This window comes from Andrena cerasifolii, chromosome 8, assembly GCF_050908995.1.
Source record: "Andrena cerasifolii isolate SP2316 chromosome 8, iyAndCera1_principal, whole genome shotgun sequence".
In the NCBI taxonomy this organism is placed as follows: Eukaryota; Metazoa; Arthropoda; class Insecta; order Hymenoptera; family Andrenidae; genus Andrena; species Andrena cerasifolii.
Window position 1 is genome coordinate 7,468,041 of NC_135125.1, and position 18,770 is coordinate 7,486,810.

The 18,770-nt window shown below is 41.8% G+C and overlaps 2 protein-coding genes across 14 annotated transcripts in view; one reads left to right on the forward strand and one right to left on the reverse strand.

The window, feature by feature from the left end:
* The first annotated feature begins 1,315 nt into the window (after positions 1–1,315).
* Positions 1,316–5,558, forward strand: Mvb12 (multivesicular body subunit 12-like Mvb12). 8 transcript variants are annotated; one of them, XM_076817879.1, is made up of 9 exons: positions 1,704–2,009; positions 3,697–3,835; positions 3,942–4,140; positions 4,222–4,372; positions 4,456–4,536; positions 4,617–4,717; positions 4,794–4,956; positions 5,045–5,095; positions 5,176–5,558. In XM_076817879.1, exons 1-8 carry the CDS (start codon positions 2,002–2,004, stop codon positions 5,085–5,087), a joined length of 885 nt encoding a protein of 294 aa, XP_076673994.1. In that variant the 5' UTR covers positions 1,704–2,001; the 3' UTR covers positions 5,088–5,095; positions 5,176–5,558. The 8 variants fall into 8 exon arrangements, with proteins under 8 accessions (XP_076673988.1, XP_076673990.1, XP_076673994.1 ...); XM_076817873.1 differs by lacking the exon at positions 1,704–2,009 and adding an exon at positions 1,316–1,584 and having other exon boundaries at positions 3,613–3,835; positions 4,617–4,956; XM_076817875.1 differs by lacking the exon at positions 1,704–2,009 and adding an exon at positions 1,316–1,584 and having other exon boundaries at positions 4,617–4,956.
* Positions 5,559–6,198: 640 nt separating this feature from the next.
* The window catches only part of LOC143372044 (uncharacterized), a 70,252-nt gene continuing 57,680 nt past the window's right edge, over positions 6,199–18,770 (reverse strand). For 5 of the 6 annotated variants that reach the window (XM_076817857.1, XM_076817858.1, XM_076817862.1 and 2 more), the window contains exons 2-4: positions 10,158–10,556; positions 9,167–9,885; positions 6,199–8,155 (exon numbers count right to left, since the gene is read on the reverse strand). In XM_076817857.1, coding sequence (XP_076673972.1) covers positions 6,559–8,155; positions 9,167–9,885; positions 10,158–10,556 — 2,715 coding nt within the window. In that variant the 3' untranslated portion in view covers positions 6,199–6,558. Of the gene's footprint in view, positions 8,156–9,166; positions 9,886–10,157; positions 10,557–11,018; positions 11,037–18,770 lie in introns of those variants that run through there. The other variant, XM_076817860.1, reaches the window with a different exon arrangement.

The window sequence follows — 18,770 nt, forward strand, 5'->3', positions numbered from 1 at the left end:
CTCTGCATTATATCCATATTTTAGTTTGCAATACTTAATAACATACCCATATTTTCCTGTATAATACACAGTTACATATCCACATTTTACTTTTACAATACTCAGTGGCATATTTATATTTTTTTTTAGCAATATTCAGTACTTTAGTACTTATCCATATTTTACCTTTACAATACTCAGTGGCATATTTATATTTTTTTTAGCAATATTCAGTACTTTAGTACTTATCCATATTTTACTTTGCAATACTCAGTGACGTATTCCATATTTTATTTAGCAATATTTGTAACCATATCCATATTTCATTTTACATCATGTAGTGGTATCCACATTTTTCAAAGAGAATAAATTGTTTCCACTAATGCAATAGTTAATTATAAATACATGTACAGTGAGCCACGAATGTATTCGAACGCTCGCTATTAAAACTGTAAATAATAAAACTATACATGTTAGACTTAAGTTCTAAAAGTAATGTTGTAACTACTATAAGATACAAGTATTCAGATTATATGTATCAAATTTGAAATGAATCGGATAATATTTGTAGAAGTTATGAAACATTTATTACAAAGATGTAACGAAACAGGGTCACAAAAGTATTCGAACGGCATTAATTATACCCACCATACTTTACATTATTACCTTATATTATTACAGAATTTCACGATTTTCGCCCTTATTCTGCGATCTGTAAACGTGTGTGGCTCAGAGCAACGTTAACCGATTTAGATGAAATTTTCAGCATGTGTACAACTTCAATCTACAAACGGGTTTTTTTTTAATTTTCATTACAGGCTCAGAAAAAAATTATATAATAACATACCCATATTTTCCTGTATAATACACAGTTACATATCCATCTTTTACTTTTACAATACTCAGTGGCATGTTTATATTTTTTTTAGCAATATTCAGTACTTTATCCATATTTTACCTTGCAATACTCAGTGACACATTCATAATTACCCATGTCCATATCCGACGCTATTCGATGCCACTCGACGCCGCTACTCCAATGCTGTTCAATGCACTCAAATGACAAGAATGCATTACCCTAGCTGGCCCAAGCGTTTCCACTGCAAACATCGCAGTGCCATCTATAATCTTCCCCTTCCCAACAATTAAAAATACGGAATTCCAAATGTCTATGACGTCAGCTTCCTTCACAAAGTCTCTTTAACCGTATAATATTCGCATTCCTCGAAAGACAGTCTAAAATGTAAACGTACACCAACAGAAAGACTGGAACGTTAAACCATGATAAACAAGCCGCCATGCTGTTTCTTTAGTTTCAGGATCAAACTCTAGTGTCATGGCCACGGCTTGGGAAAGTGTTACAACGTTGTGCGTTGAAATTGTGTTAAAGATCTTGCACAGAAGCGCCTCGCAGTAAGAATGCTGATGAAGGGGTGGCGTACGGTTCTCGTCCACTTTCTTATCGCTTGGGAAACGACGGATTAACGTGGTTCGAACTCGGCCAGTGTATAAACGATCGAATCAACATCCGGCAGAAGTGAATAGTGCAGGAACGGACGAAGGAACGCCGTAAGGTTTCACGGCGTGAAAGGAACGGAAACAGAGGTTAGCTTATTGAACACAACTACCCTAGTCAGTTAAGATGGTAGTCATCTCGGTGGTGGTGGTGGTGGTACAAGTGATGTCATTGATATCAATTTAGTTAAAACGTTTAACGAAGGAGCAAGAGAAGAAAAGCTCTTCTCACGAGTAGCAGTGTTTGCGAGCAGAAATACTTATCTTATCGGAATTTTCTCTAATACCGTTCATTAGTAAATAACTACGTACCTGAATAGGCGACAGTCTATAGTGGCGAACAATTGATAACTCATATATACAGGGTGTTTCATGTAAAAGTGTTACAAGCGTTTCTGTTTGGGACAACATTTTCTTTCGTTTCCAAGTTCGTTGAAGCCTTTTTTTCTGTGAAGTGGTACCGTCGCTGGGATATCTCGAGGAAGCTGTGACTGCATTCTTTTTTAAATGAAATGGTATACAAGTGATCATATTTCTGGATTATCCTTTCCGAAACGAGTATGTTTTTATGCTTTTCTTGGTTAAAAATAAGTGATGGATTCGGGGCTAAGGTGTTAATTGGTTGCTAATCCTTTTAGTAAGCGCTTAAAATAGTGTACCTGTACTTCTAAAGGTTTATTCGCGAAATTAAGTATCTGTACAAATTTCTTTAATCATCCGAAACTAACAAAATATCAGAAAGCCATTTGCTCATTTTTAAAACAAGGGAATGCTATCGAAGAATGCAAAAATGGATGTACCATAGAGGAAGTTAATACAAAATATCGTCGGCTTGTGAATCGCATGTAGCTTCAATCACGATCTAATATCGATCTAATAATAAATATATATAAGTACATAAACACTGTTTCAACCATTTAATGGATTGCTCAGTTGCAAAAGTAAGACATTCAAGGCCGTCGCGCATTTTGGAGAAGAGAAAAGTTTATAAACAATTGATGACCGAGGCGCAGCGATAGTTAATTCTTATTCACTTCGCCGCGCTTCGCCAAAATGCGCGACGGCCTTTAACGGTTTCAAAGAAAACAGTTTGTAACACCACACGTGAGACACCCTTTATATACGTTTCTCTGTCCCTCTTGCCACTATCTTCCCCTTCTCTATCGTTATTTCACTCCCACCCTCCTCTTCCGTCACTTATTTCCCTTCTCTCTGTTTATTCGTAAGCGTTAGAGCATCTTCGCTCTATTACGAATGAGTCTCCCGAAGGATAAGATTGCGTGGCCAAGAGAACGCGAGCCAATCGCGCCTCGACCGAAATTTCGCGTGTTATTCCGCAGTGTATTAATTGACCAGTTAATTAAAGCACGCCGATAAGCACTAGGGCAAACATGCAGAGCTTGTAAAATTTTTATCGCGCGATATTCACGGAGGTAAGCTGATCGAAAAAAATGCAGAATAGTGCGGATTATATCAGCGAATGATGAAACTGCCAGCTCCCTGCCGCGAATATTTCGAAAATTCAACCACATTGCGCCGTATAAATAGAACTGCACTCGCTTAGTTAATTTATTCTCGTCGCGCTTCGAAACTACCTTCGCTTTGCAAAAAATTAAAGAATATAGTCCATTACACCGTGATTGCTACTGCATCGTGTATTGTATTTTTTATCGATTGAGATATGGGTCGTTAAGATAAAGTAGAGAGGCAAGCGGTACATTCTTTGTACTCTGGTGATACACTGTGATAAATATACTCGGAGCATATGCCTTACGTTAATCAAGTTTTTCCACGATTTCGCGACATCCGCTGTTATAGTCTGGTCGAAGTATTTACGTGAAATCAATTGTAAGCCGAAAATATTATTTGCAAGTTAAGTAGGCGTTCTATCAGTCCTCAGGATTTTTAATCACACATAATCGTTGTTCCAATGATAAACCTCTGAAACTGCAAAAACATAATTAACTTCAGAAACTTTACCACGGTACACTGTTATGACAAACAAACAAAATCATGCATCTAGCTTAGATCCAGGATCGCAGTTTTGCGATTTTAGCGTCGAAACAATGATATCTTATCTATCAAGTGATAAATGATAGTTACTAATTTTCATTACAGTTCGTACTAAGATCCTAGCCGACTTGCATGCATTAGTTAGCACGTGTTACGAGCAAACCTCAGATGTAAATGTACTTTTAACAGGGTTGCAAAAATGTCTAAAAAGACTAATTGCAACAAAATGTTGGTCCATCAATTGTCATCTGTGCTACCTGACGACAGGCCGATCACGGCCATAAGCGTCGTCGAGGATGTAGATAAGTGTCCAGCGAACTTCACAGTGGTAAGTCAGTTCTAAATTCTATTAGACTTCACGCTCTGGACTACTCTAAATAAATCTTATCGCCGTGAATTATTTAATCGACACCGAGTCATCGTTGCTCGCACAGGTGTCGAGAACGTACGATCAAGATACAGACGCCGACTTATGGAGAGAAACCGGACTATTCATTAAAAAGAAAGGCAGATACATATGCTTCTCGAAGACCGAAGGGTTACCGAATTGCGTGGTCGAGGACATAGCGGTGATTAACGAACGAGATCCTCCTCCAGAGGGGCATAGCATGATTTCTTATACTGTAGATTCAAGTGAGCATACGTAATATTGATCGGAACATTGCTTACTGGAAAGGCCAGTTTCATTTAGTACATTGTGATAATGAATTTTAGTGCAGAAGGCATGGAGAAAGAAACAACTGTGCTATAAGATTAGAAATAAGGATTTATGCTCGAAAGCAGTTACGGATATCATTATATGTAGTAGGGTTATGCACAAGGGTTTCACGTCCCGAATGGCCCCGGACGGTTTCTTCGCTGCTGGGTGCGTGCAAAAGCCATCGAACTTTTATAAAAGTATCGCGCCAGTTTGCTCCGTTACTCATGCTTGAAATTGCAACCTTTCAGTGTCATAAACGGAGTTTGCGTTTGCTACAAAACTGTGGATATCGCAAATGGGAATTCCAGCTCGTCGTATGTTAATATAAAGTAAGAATCGGATTGCACCTGGGTAAGACTTTTTTTTTAACACATTTGCCGGTTGTCATTACTTGATTTTCCATTCGTAGTTTACTTCAAAACGCATCTCCGAATCCATCGAACGGAACGCCTCATAAGATACCTCCTCAAAGGCCACCGAAACCAAAGTTTTCACCAAAACCGACAAATGGTATTTATCCACAAATTGGAGGAAATGCGGGGAAAGACCTGGACGAATCTAGTGACAGAGATTATGAAATTTTAAGCCCTAGTGCAAGAATCAGGCCTACAAGACCTGCCCCGCAACCACCGACATCGTCAGTTGTTGGATCCACATCGATTTATGGTACATTGCCAGGATCTTCCGATTTGGATGGAGTTCCATTCGTCCTTAACCCACGTCTTAGTGTTCATTCTGACGCCTCTACTGTAAGTAACCTTTACGATGACCTTGTGTAAAAAAAAAAAAAAAGAAGCGACTTGTGCTTATTTCTTTTGACGGTTTAACCATTTACAGGATAAACTTCCTGTGGTCAGAGTCTGGACTCAGAAAGACTTAGACAAGGAGGTGAGATGAAGATTTGAATTGGTGTTTCTAATGCTCGAATATTACGAGGATATTCTTACGATATATTTCGCTTGTTACAGTTCCATTATGATTTCCGCGCGGAAAGAGAAACTTGAAGAAACCACTGTGCCAAACTAATTGTGTGATTCTTCATGCAATTTTTGCAGCTATATCTATACATTTGTATTGATAATATAGCACTAGCCAAGTGTAATAGAGTGCCTGAACGAGTGATTCATACTAACCCACGAAAATGGAATATCCTTTTAACATGTACCGGTGAGATGTTCGAATTTAATGTCCATTTTCCGATATACTTTCTTCTTCCATGTCCTATTTAGATTTTGATACTAGTGACAATTAGCATTGTATTTTTATAGAGTTGCGTTGTATTTTTATAGATAGTAGAAGTTATATATAATTGTATTATATGTTCTAGTTGTTTATAAATCATTACAGAATATTTACTATTGTACTGGTGTATTCCTATTTCTTAATCAAATGCGAGATTCTTTCAATAAAGTCATCTTTAAATTTTATTTCCAACAAAAAAGAAGAAAAACAAGTACATTTTCACTTTTATCCTCGTGTTCACTTCTGCCAACTCGTATATTCACTAGCGTACAGTACTTTTAAGGAGCGTATATATTTTGCTTTCATGCTGCTTGTATCGATGAACGATTAACCCGTAATTACACGCGTGAAACTTCTCGAACTGCGCAGGGGCGGGAATTGAAATTGAAAGCTTGCGCGTATCTAAAGGTAACACTGTACAGAGGAGCAATGCTATTTAAAATTTGACGGTATAACGAAACGACACTGATCAGAATGTAATTACGGGTTAATGTAGAACCACAGAATAATCGAAGGATAAACGCATCTTCTGCTTGATAATGAAATACAAGTTCCGTGAACTCGTCAATCTTAAACTTTCGATTCTGCACGGTGTAGAAAACAACAGAACAAAAACGTTCCCACAATAAAAATATTAGCTCCAGCGGTAAACGAGTTTAGCCGCGGATTTCACAGCAATGAGAAGCTAGCTAATATACATCGCTACGAATTACTTCGTTTATTGTTTTATCCATTAGTGTAGCCATAAATATGTAAGAAATATTTTATTAAAATATACAACGCGTCGAGATATTTTTCAAATTGGAAGCTGTTATAAATAAATTAATTCCTACGTTCCTCCATCTATCGCGTAACAAAAAGAAATCTGTGAAAAGACATTGCATTAAGAGGAGAATATTAATAATAATTTACACATTACATATTACAACGTGTTTAAGTATGGTCAAGGCGCGTTTTAATCACGACCTCGAACACTCACAGTCATAAACTCCTGTTTTGTTCTCATGATTAATCTTTCAACATGCACAAGAGTAACTACCTTAAAATCATGTTTCTTCGTCACAAGCTTCTTGACGAAACAAGCCCGTCGGGAAGACTTGGGCCAGCCGTCAGACAAACGGCCCGGTCCAATGTCTAACATGAGTGGTGCTGTTAGTCGCGGAGACACCGTGCTTCTCCAGCACCGCGGTTGCTTTGATTTTATTCTTATACTTCACGTCTTTCGGCTTCAGCATGCTCTTGTGGTTGCTCAGCAACCTCGAGGGCGTCAGTATAGATTTATTGCTAAGACCCGTTGCTTCCAGGAAGTGATCGTAGCCACTACTCGAATTGGTCGCAGCAAGAGGAACATTATTATTGTCTTTGGTTGCGGCAGTTTTCTCGTTTTGACTGACCGTGGCTCTAAGGTTGCCGAGTCTCTCCGAACCGTCGCCCTCGGGTCGATCTGGATCGTCCGACAGGTCGCACTCGTCGAGATTGAACTCCTCGAAGTTCTGCCTGATGTCGAACTCTTGGTCGAACTCCGGATGAACGTGCTTCTCCTTCGTTTTGTTCCGCTCTTTCGCCTGATCCTCGGGATAGCCGCCGATCTTGAACTCTTCGAAGTGGCGAACGATGTTGGTGACTCGCGGCAGCTTCCTCGTCTGCTCCCCGACAGTTTCGTGGCCCTGCCGCGTCTGGAAGGAGGAACGAACGTTGTTGAACCTGTTCTTCCAGAAGTTCCCTTCCTCGTTGGTCCCCGCTGCTTTGTTCACGGCCTCGTCGAAGTTCAGGCTCCTGGCCGACGTCAAGCTGATCCCCGCCGACTTCAACGGGGAGGATATAAAGCCGAGGATCTTTTTACTGTGCTCGGAGGAGCTGGACTCGAGCAGCGGCTGCTTCTTACGCGTCTCGTCGATCAGGAACGAGGGACTAGGTATTTTCTTCAGGATCAACGTGTTGTTCTTGAACTGCGGCTTAGGCGGCAACGCTGGCGGGGTTTTCGGGGGTGGCGATATTATCTCTGGCAGCGACTCGATGTCCTCGTAGTCAAGATTCTTCGCTATGGTCAGTCCCTTCGTGGACATTTGCAGGCAGGTCTTCTCTTCGATTCTCTCCAGCTTCAACGGTGGATTCGTTGCGCCGATCGACGCCTTCGTTTTCTGCGCCGTTTGCGACGAGGGGAATACCCTCGTCTCCTCCACTTCTACCTTTGGCTCTATGATTACGATCGGAATCGCCTTCGATTCCTCTGGCTCTTCCTCCAGGCTGGACTCGTGGCTGCTAATTTTGGTGGTAACGCTCGAGGAGGCTGTCTGGGTAAGGCTCATACCGAATTCATCCTCTGTCGCGGTGGCTTCGAAGCTACTAGGAGGGATGTCGTTGAACTCGCCGCTCGACACCTCCTTCTCCACGATAGCTTCTTCGGAGTTCTTCCTCTCCATCTCGGAACCTACCGACTCGATGTCGGACAGCCTAGCTGGCTGAAATCGCACGATCCTTCCTCGATGCTTAAACCTCCTCGGCACGGAGAGGATGCTCTCCTCCTCCTCCATGTCCCTCAGAAGGATCTGGTTCACGCATTCCAGAACGGAATTGTGGTTGCTATTTGGTCGATACGTGCTGTGCCTGAATACGTCGTCGTTCACTCTGTCCTCGTCAGGATCGCTGTACCAGTTCCCGCTGGTCTCTTCTATACTCTGCTCCTCGATTTCCATTCTGGGGGGCCTGCAATGGTGTATCAAACAGTGATTTCAGTTTATTTAATTAGTCACTGAGAGTCTATCTGTTACGAGCTGATAAGATCCTCTATCCGTGTTAGAAACTAGAGATAGCAGCATACAAATAAGCAAATCAATTTAACACTCAAGAGTCTAAAATTAAAATTGTTAGATATATCTGGGCGTAGCTGGCAGAAATATTAGCAAAATAAGGAGTTCCTAATAGTTGTTCCTAATAACTGTCCGCGCCGCGCGTTTTGCGAAACTCTTTCGTTTCTGTATTGTAAACAAAAGGTGTTTTGCCACTTCTGTTGATGGTTTCCGGAGGGAAAATGTCTGCTGCATCGCGTGGAGTGGTCAGATATTTTCCTAGACCCTTAGTTTTTGAAATATATAAAAAGATATCTGCAAAAATTGGTGAATTTCGGGTGTCCTTCTCCCTTTGAACGTTGTTTAACCCTTTCGATACTAGCTCCGACATTATATGGCATCCACGCGACGACCTGTGTGTACGAGCGCCGACTTTAGATGGCATCAACGGTAGTTTAAAAAAAAAAAATAAATAAAACAGAAAGAAAGCACTTTCGTGGAAATGTACGCCGTAATGAAAGGGTTAAACATATTTAAATGTTTATAATTCAATAATAACTTATATCGTTGTGTTCGCGAGGGTTCATAGAATAATTTGACGCAACAAGCAACCGAATAACTATTACAGTTTGAACACAGAAGATGTTGAAAGTTGAAAATTTATATTATTCTTGAAAGTCGGATTTTTCGAAAACCGAGGGCGATGACGACAAACGGTTTGCGGATTCGTTTTCAGCGCACAAAAATCTATAAGAGACGGCTATGGATGTTACAGATCAAAACGGCTGTTGGGCAATCATATGCTAATGGGACTTGGAGATTAACTTTCTTAACTACAATCTTAGTCGAGGTCCCAGCTACGGAATAAAGTGTCCATCGTTTCTTAGCAACGAGTGTCTAAAGAGCAGCGAAACCTAGTGATACTTACACACTGTTGTCGTTATTGTTCACAGCATTCTTGTCATCGTCTTTACTATTATTATTACTATAATCTTCGCTTGTCTTCGACACCTCCGTGGTCGCATTGTCCTCGGCGTGCTCCAGGTTCCTCGAGATGTTGGCTTCGTTGCAAGCGTTAACGTAAATAGGCTCTTGCTCTTTCTCCTCGTCCTCCGAGGCAAAGTTGCAGTCCATCCCGTCGTCTTTGCTCTCCGTTCTAGCGATGCTGGTAGCTTCGATCGCATCAGCGTCTTTGCACGCTTTCTGTGTCTTCGACCTACCGATGCCCGCCTTCTTCTTGGCCACCTTAGGGCCGCTCCCCATGGCCATGGGGGCCTCCTCGTCGTTGTCGCCGTCGAAGATCATCGTCGTCTCGTTCTCGCTGTCGGTAACCATCGTGGGCGTGCACCTGTTGGATTTGTTCAGCGTCGAGCCGGGAGAGACGTCTGTGCTTTCACCTTCGCAGAAACCCTCGGTGCTGAGCAACGAAGGGCTGCCCTCCGTGGTGGTGGTGATAATAGAGACGTCCGTGTTCTCGCTACTCGTCAGGCTCGCCTTCGAGATATCGCTGCCAGCGAAGCTGTGGGTCTTCTTCACTCCTCTGTCCTGGAGCGCGGCCGGCACTCCCGAGGGGCTCAGCTTCGCGATTATCTCGCACTTCAGCTTCTGGATGTCCTTGCTGAGGCTGCTGTCTTGCCTGGAGTCTGCCTAAAATCGTGAAATGCAAAGCTACTCAATTGCTCTGGGTCTAATATATGTTTCCAAGTCTCTACGTCCGATCAATTCCACGTTATACTTGATACCGTGACGCTGTAAAAAGACTATCCCTTCGATTCATCGTCCCCTTGATAATTTTAGCAATATCACTAATTCTTGTCGCGCATAGAGACTTTATGTTGCCTACGCAGTTGTTCTCCAAAGAATATTTCTTCTACCAACCCCAACCATTTTACCAAAACATTTCAGAGCGAAGGGATTACCTCGACGTTGGTCGCATGCAGATCTCTCTTCTCGATGTCGGTGGTGGTCTCGATCTTCATCGAGGGCTGGCCAAGCGTCTGCTCGCGTTTGCATTTGATGTAGTTCTTCGTGTAACGCCTGAGCCTCGCGATCTCTAGCTGCTGGTTCCGGATCACGTTGTCCTTCTCGCAGAGCAGCTGCCTGATGGACTTCTGCTCCTGCTTGAGCCGCGCCTCCACCCCGAGGAGAGCGCGAAGTATCCACGACAGTTGCTGGTCCCGAAGTGTTCTGTCGGATTCATGGCTCGCGGTGCGATTGTCCAGCTCCTTCACCAGATCCCGGCACCTCCTCGTGGCCGCCTTCAAGGCCTCCTGGGTACGAACCAACTCTTGCTTGAGTGTCCGCACCTCGGTGTCCATCTGAAACAGATAGTTGGTTGGTTAGGGAGGACCGGTATTAATGTTAGGTCGCGGATACAATCAAACCTCCATTAGCTGAAGTAGCTAGGCTTAGCGCGAATGACTGGGTCATTCTTGACCCGTCCTAACAGCTCAGGGTTCGAATCACGTGAACTTGACTCTTGTGGCTTCACTAATTATTTAACGTTATCGTATCACGAATGAAAAAAGACTAAGAACAAAAAGGAAAGAGTTTTGTCACCTACGCGCTAAATACTGGAGAAGTAGGTACCCAAGATTTCGAAAAAAAAAATAGATTTTTGGAGGAATGGCGAATATTTGAAAACGTAGCGCGGGCCTCTCTATAGTCAAGCGCCATTATCTAACAAATGGTTGGAAGCACGAGAAAATTGTATATACCGAAATTGTAGATAATTTAATGCTCTTTTAATATTGTTTCAACAAAATTTCGATAGGGCTTACCATTTTTGAGAAATTCTTTAACTCCAAACCATTGATGAGTTCTAAACTTTAAGGCTTGGTCGGCACACTTTCCTGCTATCTGATTGTAATGAACTTTTACAGGGATTATTCTTTTATGAAATGGAACCATTCTAGAGGGCGGAACAAAGAAATGCGGAAAAAAATTCGAGGTGTATAACGAAGGGCCACCCTGATGTGAAACCTAAAAAGAAAATCGATTTTCATATTTGAGAATGTACTGTTAAATTCTAGAAGAGAGATTTCAAGGATCGTGGCTTGTACAGCCCTTTTTGTACACCCCTCGCGGCGAGCGCTCCAAGTCCCTGACAACTTTAAACGCGTTTAACGCCCCTACTGGCGAAGATAAAATTTCAAAAACTACGCTCATATGTATCACTTAAAAAAAAATCATGAAAACCGTTAAATTTTGACAACACTCACAGAGGAACGCCCCTTAAATTCCAAAAAATTGCAATTGCAAACTTGTTAACATTTTATTTAACTACACCTCTATTTTCTACTTATCAGTACGTCCGCTTGCCATTTCAAACTCTACATCCACACTTTGTGATTCTAACATTCTTCTTCGTTTAGTCGTAAAGGGAAAAGACCATCCCTTCCCCAAAATAAATATCAAATCGATGGGATCTTTCGGTTCCCTCGACGATAAAGTGGACTTAGAGTAGGGGAGGTCGCGGCTAAAAGTTCCGGGGGTAAGTTGTTCCGACGGCTCTATCTTCAAAATAAAAAGAGCGTTGTACTTTAAATTACCCCTGAAAATCCGGTTATTTTCCGATTTTCTGTTATAACTCGTGAACTGTATAATTTTTTTTTTTTACCAAATGCTAGATCTAATTAAAAGAAGTAACTTTTGTCTCGAAACTTTTTTTCTATCCCTTACATTTCGCGAGTTATACCACAAAATCGGAGAACAGCCGAATTATTGGGGGTTAATTTCACCTGCTTCCAGTGAATTTGAGCAGCAAAGAAAAATTGCGTTGCAATCAGGAGGAAATCCCCTATATATTCACGAAGTTTCAGAATTCTTTGAATTTTCGGCTTCGAGATCTTCCTTTGTTAGTAACAACTTACCCCAATGCGATAACAACTTGCCCCATATAGGGGTAAGAAGTTCCGCCCCGATCAGCCACAAATAAATTACTTTCTATGGAAAACCTATTACAACATATTAAACACAAGCTTAAAATCAGAAGATATAATAAATTTAACAAGAAATTAGTCGATAGCGAAGAGAATAAGTACATTATTTTCCAGTCATTTTTTTATGTTTTATCGAAATCGCAACTTTTAACCCCGGTCTCCCCTACCTACGTTCTACGCGAGCGAAAGTCTAGGATTCCTGAAATCAAGTCCCCAGCCGACGCAAGTTCACCACGACCGAAAGAGGGACAATGCGAATGACGAGAGAGCCGAGGGCCTTCCCTTTGTTCCGCGAGGGGGAAAGTCTCGAAGGTTGACTCCGGAGGAACCGCTGGAATTCGTCCAGGTGTAGACAGCGCGAGGACCGGAAGGACCTGACCTGTAGGAGCTGGTAAGCCAGGCAGGCAAAGAGAAGAAAAGAAAAGGGGAGCCGGCCGAAATAAAATGGGGATTCGTTGCTCGGCTCTTGGCCGAAGGTCTGCGTTGCTCTGCGCGTTTCTTCGCGGGATGACGGTGCAGGGGGAAATCTGCCAAACTGGGTCATTATCGCTGAAGCAAATATGTTGGCGGGCGTAACGAACGCAGACTGATATTGACTTTAATGCCCGCTGCAGTCGGCGCGGAAAGCGGAATTCAATTCTGACTTTAATTCGCGATACACATTTTGAAATTCTTACACGGGATGTGGCACGGCCTAGCAAAAGTGATTCTACGCTTTAAAACCAGTGGGAAGGATAGGATAATTCTCGCGATGCGATCGTTGGTGTGATTTATTCTGTAGGTAACTCGACAGCGTGAATTGTTTAATTATAGGTTTAGGTGATATTTCATACGGTAACGATCAAATTTACATTTTAAGCAATTGCAGTTTGAACATTGCTGTGACTTAAATTATGAAACGCCTGATGAAAGATAAGTTATAATGTACATTGTCTGATAAACAGTCCAATTTATCTAAGTACATTTCTGAATTTCTGTTGTTTGGAAAGAAACTCATCGCGTCATTTCGATTTATTTTTAAAAGTCCGGTAGAATCATTTCCTTGTAGAATTATTATGAATTTCGACCCACCTGTATCGCAATTGAAAAACGGGAGTATCAGAATTTAAAATCATAATTTTCTTTCCCCCATTGAAAGGCATTAAAATCGATAGTAGTCTGTTAATATCTCTAAAAATCTACCGAAATTGTTAATGTCTGTTGCAGTACGTAGCAACCTACCCAGTATAATAACTTCGATTTGTATTTTCATTGATTAAAAACAATGGAAACGGACGCAGGGAATTATTTCTTAAACTGTCGAAGATTAAAGAAGCTTAACTGATTTTACAAGCTTTTATTTAGCTTCGCTCGCGAGTTCGTTATTTGGAAATGGAAACGCTGCGTTTGAGAAATCGAGACAGGAAAAAGGCAATGGGATTTTTCCGCGACGACGGTACGAAAAGAAGTTCGCCGAGGTTCGACGCTCGGTCGGTGTGTCGAATCGGCGAGTCTCGAGAGTGCAATTAAATCGGGAGATGCTAATCGCGGCGAGAAGGAGAACGCGTCTTTTCAATTAAGGAACATTTCAAGGTAACGGAACCGTGCCGACGATATTTACGGCGCGGTTTCGAGTCCACTTCCTGACACCTCACGAACTCGGTTTTAATGGTTCCGGTACGCATTCCGAAATCATCGTATCCCACTGATCTTTACCGAACGATATGATTCCTTTCTTCGCAATTAGGGTCCTCTTCACGCGGCACATATGTGACCGAGGACTCGGATTTTGGATACGCTCGCTTGGCAGAGGGAATGCCGCTTTACAAAAGACGGAGAAAGTTAGAAAAAGAGCGAATATGTAGAAACGAGTCACCAGCCACAAAAGTGTCTCGCGTGAAAAGGACTTTAAGGTCTCTGGATACTTTTGTACCTAAAAGGTGCAAATCCACGACGAGACAAAAATATCGTGTCTCGCGCGAGACTTTAATCTCATAAGGGAATTATTTAACTGTTCTATTAGTTTTCAATTATTTTCATGAAATTAAACTCCCGTGAAACAAGTTTCGTGATATATTTTTTAAATCTTATCTCTCGCGACTATTTCCAGCAATGGCGCACCCAGGGGGGGGGGGGAGAGAAAAATATATAAAAAAAATTTTAGGTTAAACGATTTTAAAATGCCGTAAAAACTAAAAAGTAAATCTTTTTTGGTACCACAAATATGATAGTGATATGTCACTTTAAACAAAATCGCGGGGCAGGATATTTCATCCCTTATTTCGAGGATTCATTCTGTATTGAATTGAATCGTATCCGATTATGAAATATCCGGTCCCACGATTTTCTTTAAAGTGACACATCATCATCGTAATTGTGGTACAAGAAAATAATTATTTCTTAATTTTTAGTGTATTTGAAAATCGTTTAACTTAAGTTTCTTTTTAATATATTTTTTTATTTTCCAGTTTTTAGTGCTTATGGATTTTTTATACTTTTTTTTTTATTTCGAGTTTTTATTTATAAAAAAAAATTGCATCGTCATCACACCCACGCGCACCTACAAAGATTCAAGACAATTGGACTGGTGGAAGTGGGTGAAAATTGAGTTGCAAAGCAAACAGCAAACATACAGAGGATCAACGCTAAGTAAACTCGTTTAACCCTCGGTTGTCACACTGAGTTAAATTGACCCTGCAATTTTTTAAGCAAAAAACTTTTTGCCGGAACTCTTATTGCTTCAAATTTTTTTTTAAGCACGATGACACTTTAAACGTCAACTTTCAACGATGGGCATATATTCTACAATGTTCGAGCTTCATCTCGGAATTTTTCGGTTAAAGTAACTTTCATTCGACCGGTTATTTAAATAATGTTTTACTTAGTTAACGCCCAGCTCTGATACAGCATTTTAGTTGCAAACACTCAGGATTTAACACCGGGAGGAGCCGAGCTGAACGGATAAAAATATTTCTAATCCAAATTCAGTAAAATTCAGAATAAAATCCAGCTTTCTTTTGCTTTTACAAAGCCTCTTCTCTAGGTGCGTCACTGGTTCGCAAGCAATTCCTAAAATGCAAGCCGAAACAAATAGTTTTTAAAAAACAACCGACTGAATATTGGCAGGGTCAAATTGACCCAGTGTGACAACGACGTTCGAAAAAAGTAGGTGCGACAAGCGAGGGTTGAAAAATACACTTCTCCGTTCGTCCCACTTCCGATAAATATCTCGGGTCAGTGGTGACTCAAGCATCGCGAAACAAGTTAATTACTACGGCAATTACTGTGCCCGGTTACTACCGACAAAGGTTTCATAAGAACGAAGAACGAAAGTTAAATTAAAGCACCCCGATACCAGAAGAATTCTTCTGCCAATCAAGATCCATAATCACCCCGCATGCTTCCCCGAAATGAATTCGTGTAAATACTCTCATAGCACCGTTGCATCAACGCATATTCCCAATTGCAGGCAAAGACTCTTTACACCCTCTTGGACATAATTCACAGAACGACCAGCGAAATATTTTCGCAGGAACGAGCTACAGCACCATTTGTCTTCAACCGCGCAAGAGTGCCCGCCGCACTTCCCACTGCGGCGTTCTACATTTAGCAAGGCGTGACACGTCTCAAGTTCGCATCGCAGCGCAAAGATCGCGATCGCGGGGCAAGAAAGAAGGGAGGGTTTATTCGAAAGTAATTACTGGTTCGGCGCAGCGAGACAGGGACTGCAGAGGAAGCCCGCCCCGCGAGGAATAGCCAAGAGGGCGAACGTCGTTTTCGTTCGACTAGGAAGGCGCGCGAACGGTTCGCCGTCGGTAGCGCAATAATCCCGCGGTGGCAGTAAATTTACGGAGGCGACGCGAGATCGCAGGAAGCCGCAAATTTTCGCGGCTGTACACGCTGCAATTACTCGCGGCGGCCTGCGAGAAACGCGCGGAGTCCTTCCCTTCGGCTGTTTTCTTCGCCGTCGGGGAAAGTAATCCATCTAGACCAGCGTCTCCCAGCTAAACTTTGCCACGGAACCGTTCCGAACTCGCTGAAACTTTGGCGGAACTCGTCGTGGCATCGCAGTAACTTATTTATAATTCAAACAGAAGAATTAGGAGTTCTACCATAAAGTATCTTCTCGCCGAACACCAGCTGGGAAACGCTGATATCTAGGCGATTGCAGTGGGTGGAACAGATGTAGCGAACTTGCGAAAGCAACGGGATACGAAAGTGGTAGAGATTTTGGATACTGGGTATTAAGAGTGTAGAGACTCATTCGACAGTTTTTTGGTCGGTGCTTGTTTATTTGCTTGCTTGGGTGGAACGTAACCTTTGAGTGGTACTGCTTCAAGGCTGGGGGTGTATGTACCGAGGGACAGAGGTGTTCTGGGTCTGTAGGGTCTTGTGGTGCTGGGGGTGCAGTTTGTAGGATGAACTCAAGTGCATTTAGATGTGTTTTATACCATTCGTTAAAGGGCGTTATAGACGCAGGTCGCTTGAACACCTTGGCACATCTAGAACCTGAGGCCTCGAAGTAGGGATGTCCAAAAATTGTGCTGAATGCAGTTTAAGTTGCCCTCGCTCGACTGTTGCATTTAAAGATCCGTCGTGTTCGTTCCAGCAACGATATAATTGGCGGAATGTATTTAATACAGGTTTTGCGTATCAGAGTTTTAGTTCGACTTTGATTAAAAAAATCCGTTTTCTTTTAATGTATTATTTAAACAAACGGAATTGTTTGGAATTTGTTTGCATTCCTTATTAGAAGATACACCATTTTGCCATTTACACCGTTCTCGTAGCTCTAGTAGTTTCCAAGATATTCGACCAAACGTGTTTCTCGCACCTCAACTTTCAGGGCTGTTTTCACCCCTTGAACGTGAACCTCAGCCGATAAGATAAGATACGTGTGAAATATTTTTGTAACGACTACTTTCTACCAAAGTCGCATCAAAATCGGTGATTGTCACTTCGATGTGTTCCCTTGTAGAGAAGTACCTTGCTTGATGAGGATACTTTATACTACTTTACAGTATCGCGTATTTCGTCACACGCCAATTGAGTACTTAAGCTTACACTAAGTACTTCGCCAGAGCTGTGCCATGGACTATATACTCCATCTTCGATTTCAGGGTCGACTGGAGATACTTCCTTCAATCTGTGCTACGTTATAACTTCCAGCGTGATTAATGCACCCTTTAATCTATCAGCTGCGCCCCGTAGTAAATCATACTTCTTCTAATGATAGCTTGTTGTTCCTTAATCCCTGTAACATGTTGTACTTTTCAGACGACGAAGCTGCGCCTTTGCGTCTCCCTGAAGACTGATACCATAATAGTTGAGATAACTCTGGATGAGGCGTTATTCTATTTTTATTTATTCCTTTCTGATAGGGACCTGAGTCCAGGATCGGCTGCATTACTTCTAAGTGGAACACTGCTCTTTAACGACTCTATGTATATAAATTCAATGACTCCGCTCTGAAGGTAAGTTTTTGCTCAATTTTTGTCCGCAATAAATGAAAATAACTAACAGATAAGATCCAAGTTTCTTATGGTTTCTAAGCTTTTATATAGATCTATATTAAACTCTATATTAAACTTACATGTTACGTAAGAAGGGTAGATAAGCATACGTAGTTGCGAAATCCTCGAGTTATTAAGATATCAATTGCTAGCGATATTAATTGTGTCACATAGACTTGCGCAGTTACATAATTTTGGAGCTATGCCGTTTCGGCGGACACGGAATGTAGAAGTTACGACGCAATAATGCGAGGCTCGCGTGCCAATGCAGAGGATCCGGTACACGTGACACAGACGCCAGATACTTTAAGACCGAACATTTTCCCAACTCGACAAATTCATATTCCATTACGTCACATGGAATCCCCCAAGACTGCCAGGGAGGATATTATTCATTCAGTAACGTCTAGAAAGTGTGGATGACTCGCCGTTCCCTGAATGCCAACGGTTGCAAATGAGCAACCATTATGTAGCGTCGTGTAATCGATCATACCGTGCCATTTGCAATTAATCAGAAATCTAGGTAAATGGATTTACATTTAAAAGTGCAACTGCAGATGCACATCTCGAATTCAGAACGGTTCTTTCTTTATGAACATTATGTGCCATTATTCAATACGTTATTCGGTTATTTACAAACTTATATTTGTACACTGAGCATAACTATACTCCCAGTCATTTAAGAAGGAACCCGTTTCGCGCATGTAGAATGAGCTCATTGGCTCCGAAAAAGCGTTGGTGGGGGTACAGCCAATAGTGGCTTCTCCCGGCACCAATGAGCGTCAATCTGCGCAGAAACGGTCTAAACTCGTCGGTCGGCAGGTTCCTTCTTAAATGACACGAGTATATGCGTAAATAAATGAATAAACAAAGGATAGTCGTAACATATTTTAAATTAGAATACAAAACAGCTTCTTGAAAATGCTTTTCTTTTATTATATTAGATCGCGAAGCTACACAGTAGCTAGACGCGACGATACTCCATGCTTTTGTCTGAATGTTTCTATAGATCGCGGAGTATAGTCAGTGGCAAGCCACTCGAGCCACAAGTAAGCTATATTATCTTGCGATTTTTTCTTCCACTCGCCGAGACCCTGAC

Bases quoted from the DNA above. Each gene is read 5' to 3' on its own strand.
- Mvb12 (XM_076817872.1), top strand. The intron at 4,141-4,221 runs GTGAGCATACGT...AATGAATTTTAG, and splicing joins TTCTTATACTGTAGATTCAA to TGCAGAAGGCATGGAGAAAG. The intron at 4,537-4,616 runs GTAAGAATCGGA...TTCCATTCGTAG, and splicing joins TCGTCGTATGTTAATATAAA to TTTACTTCAAAACGCATCTC.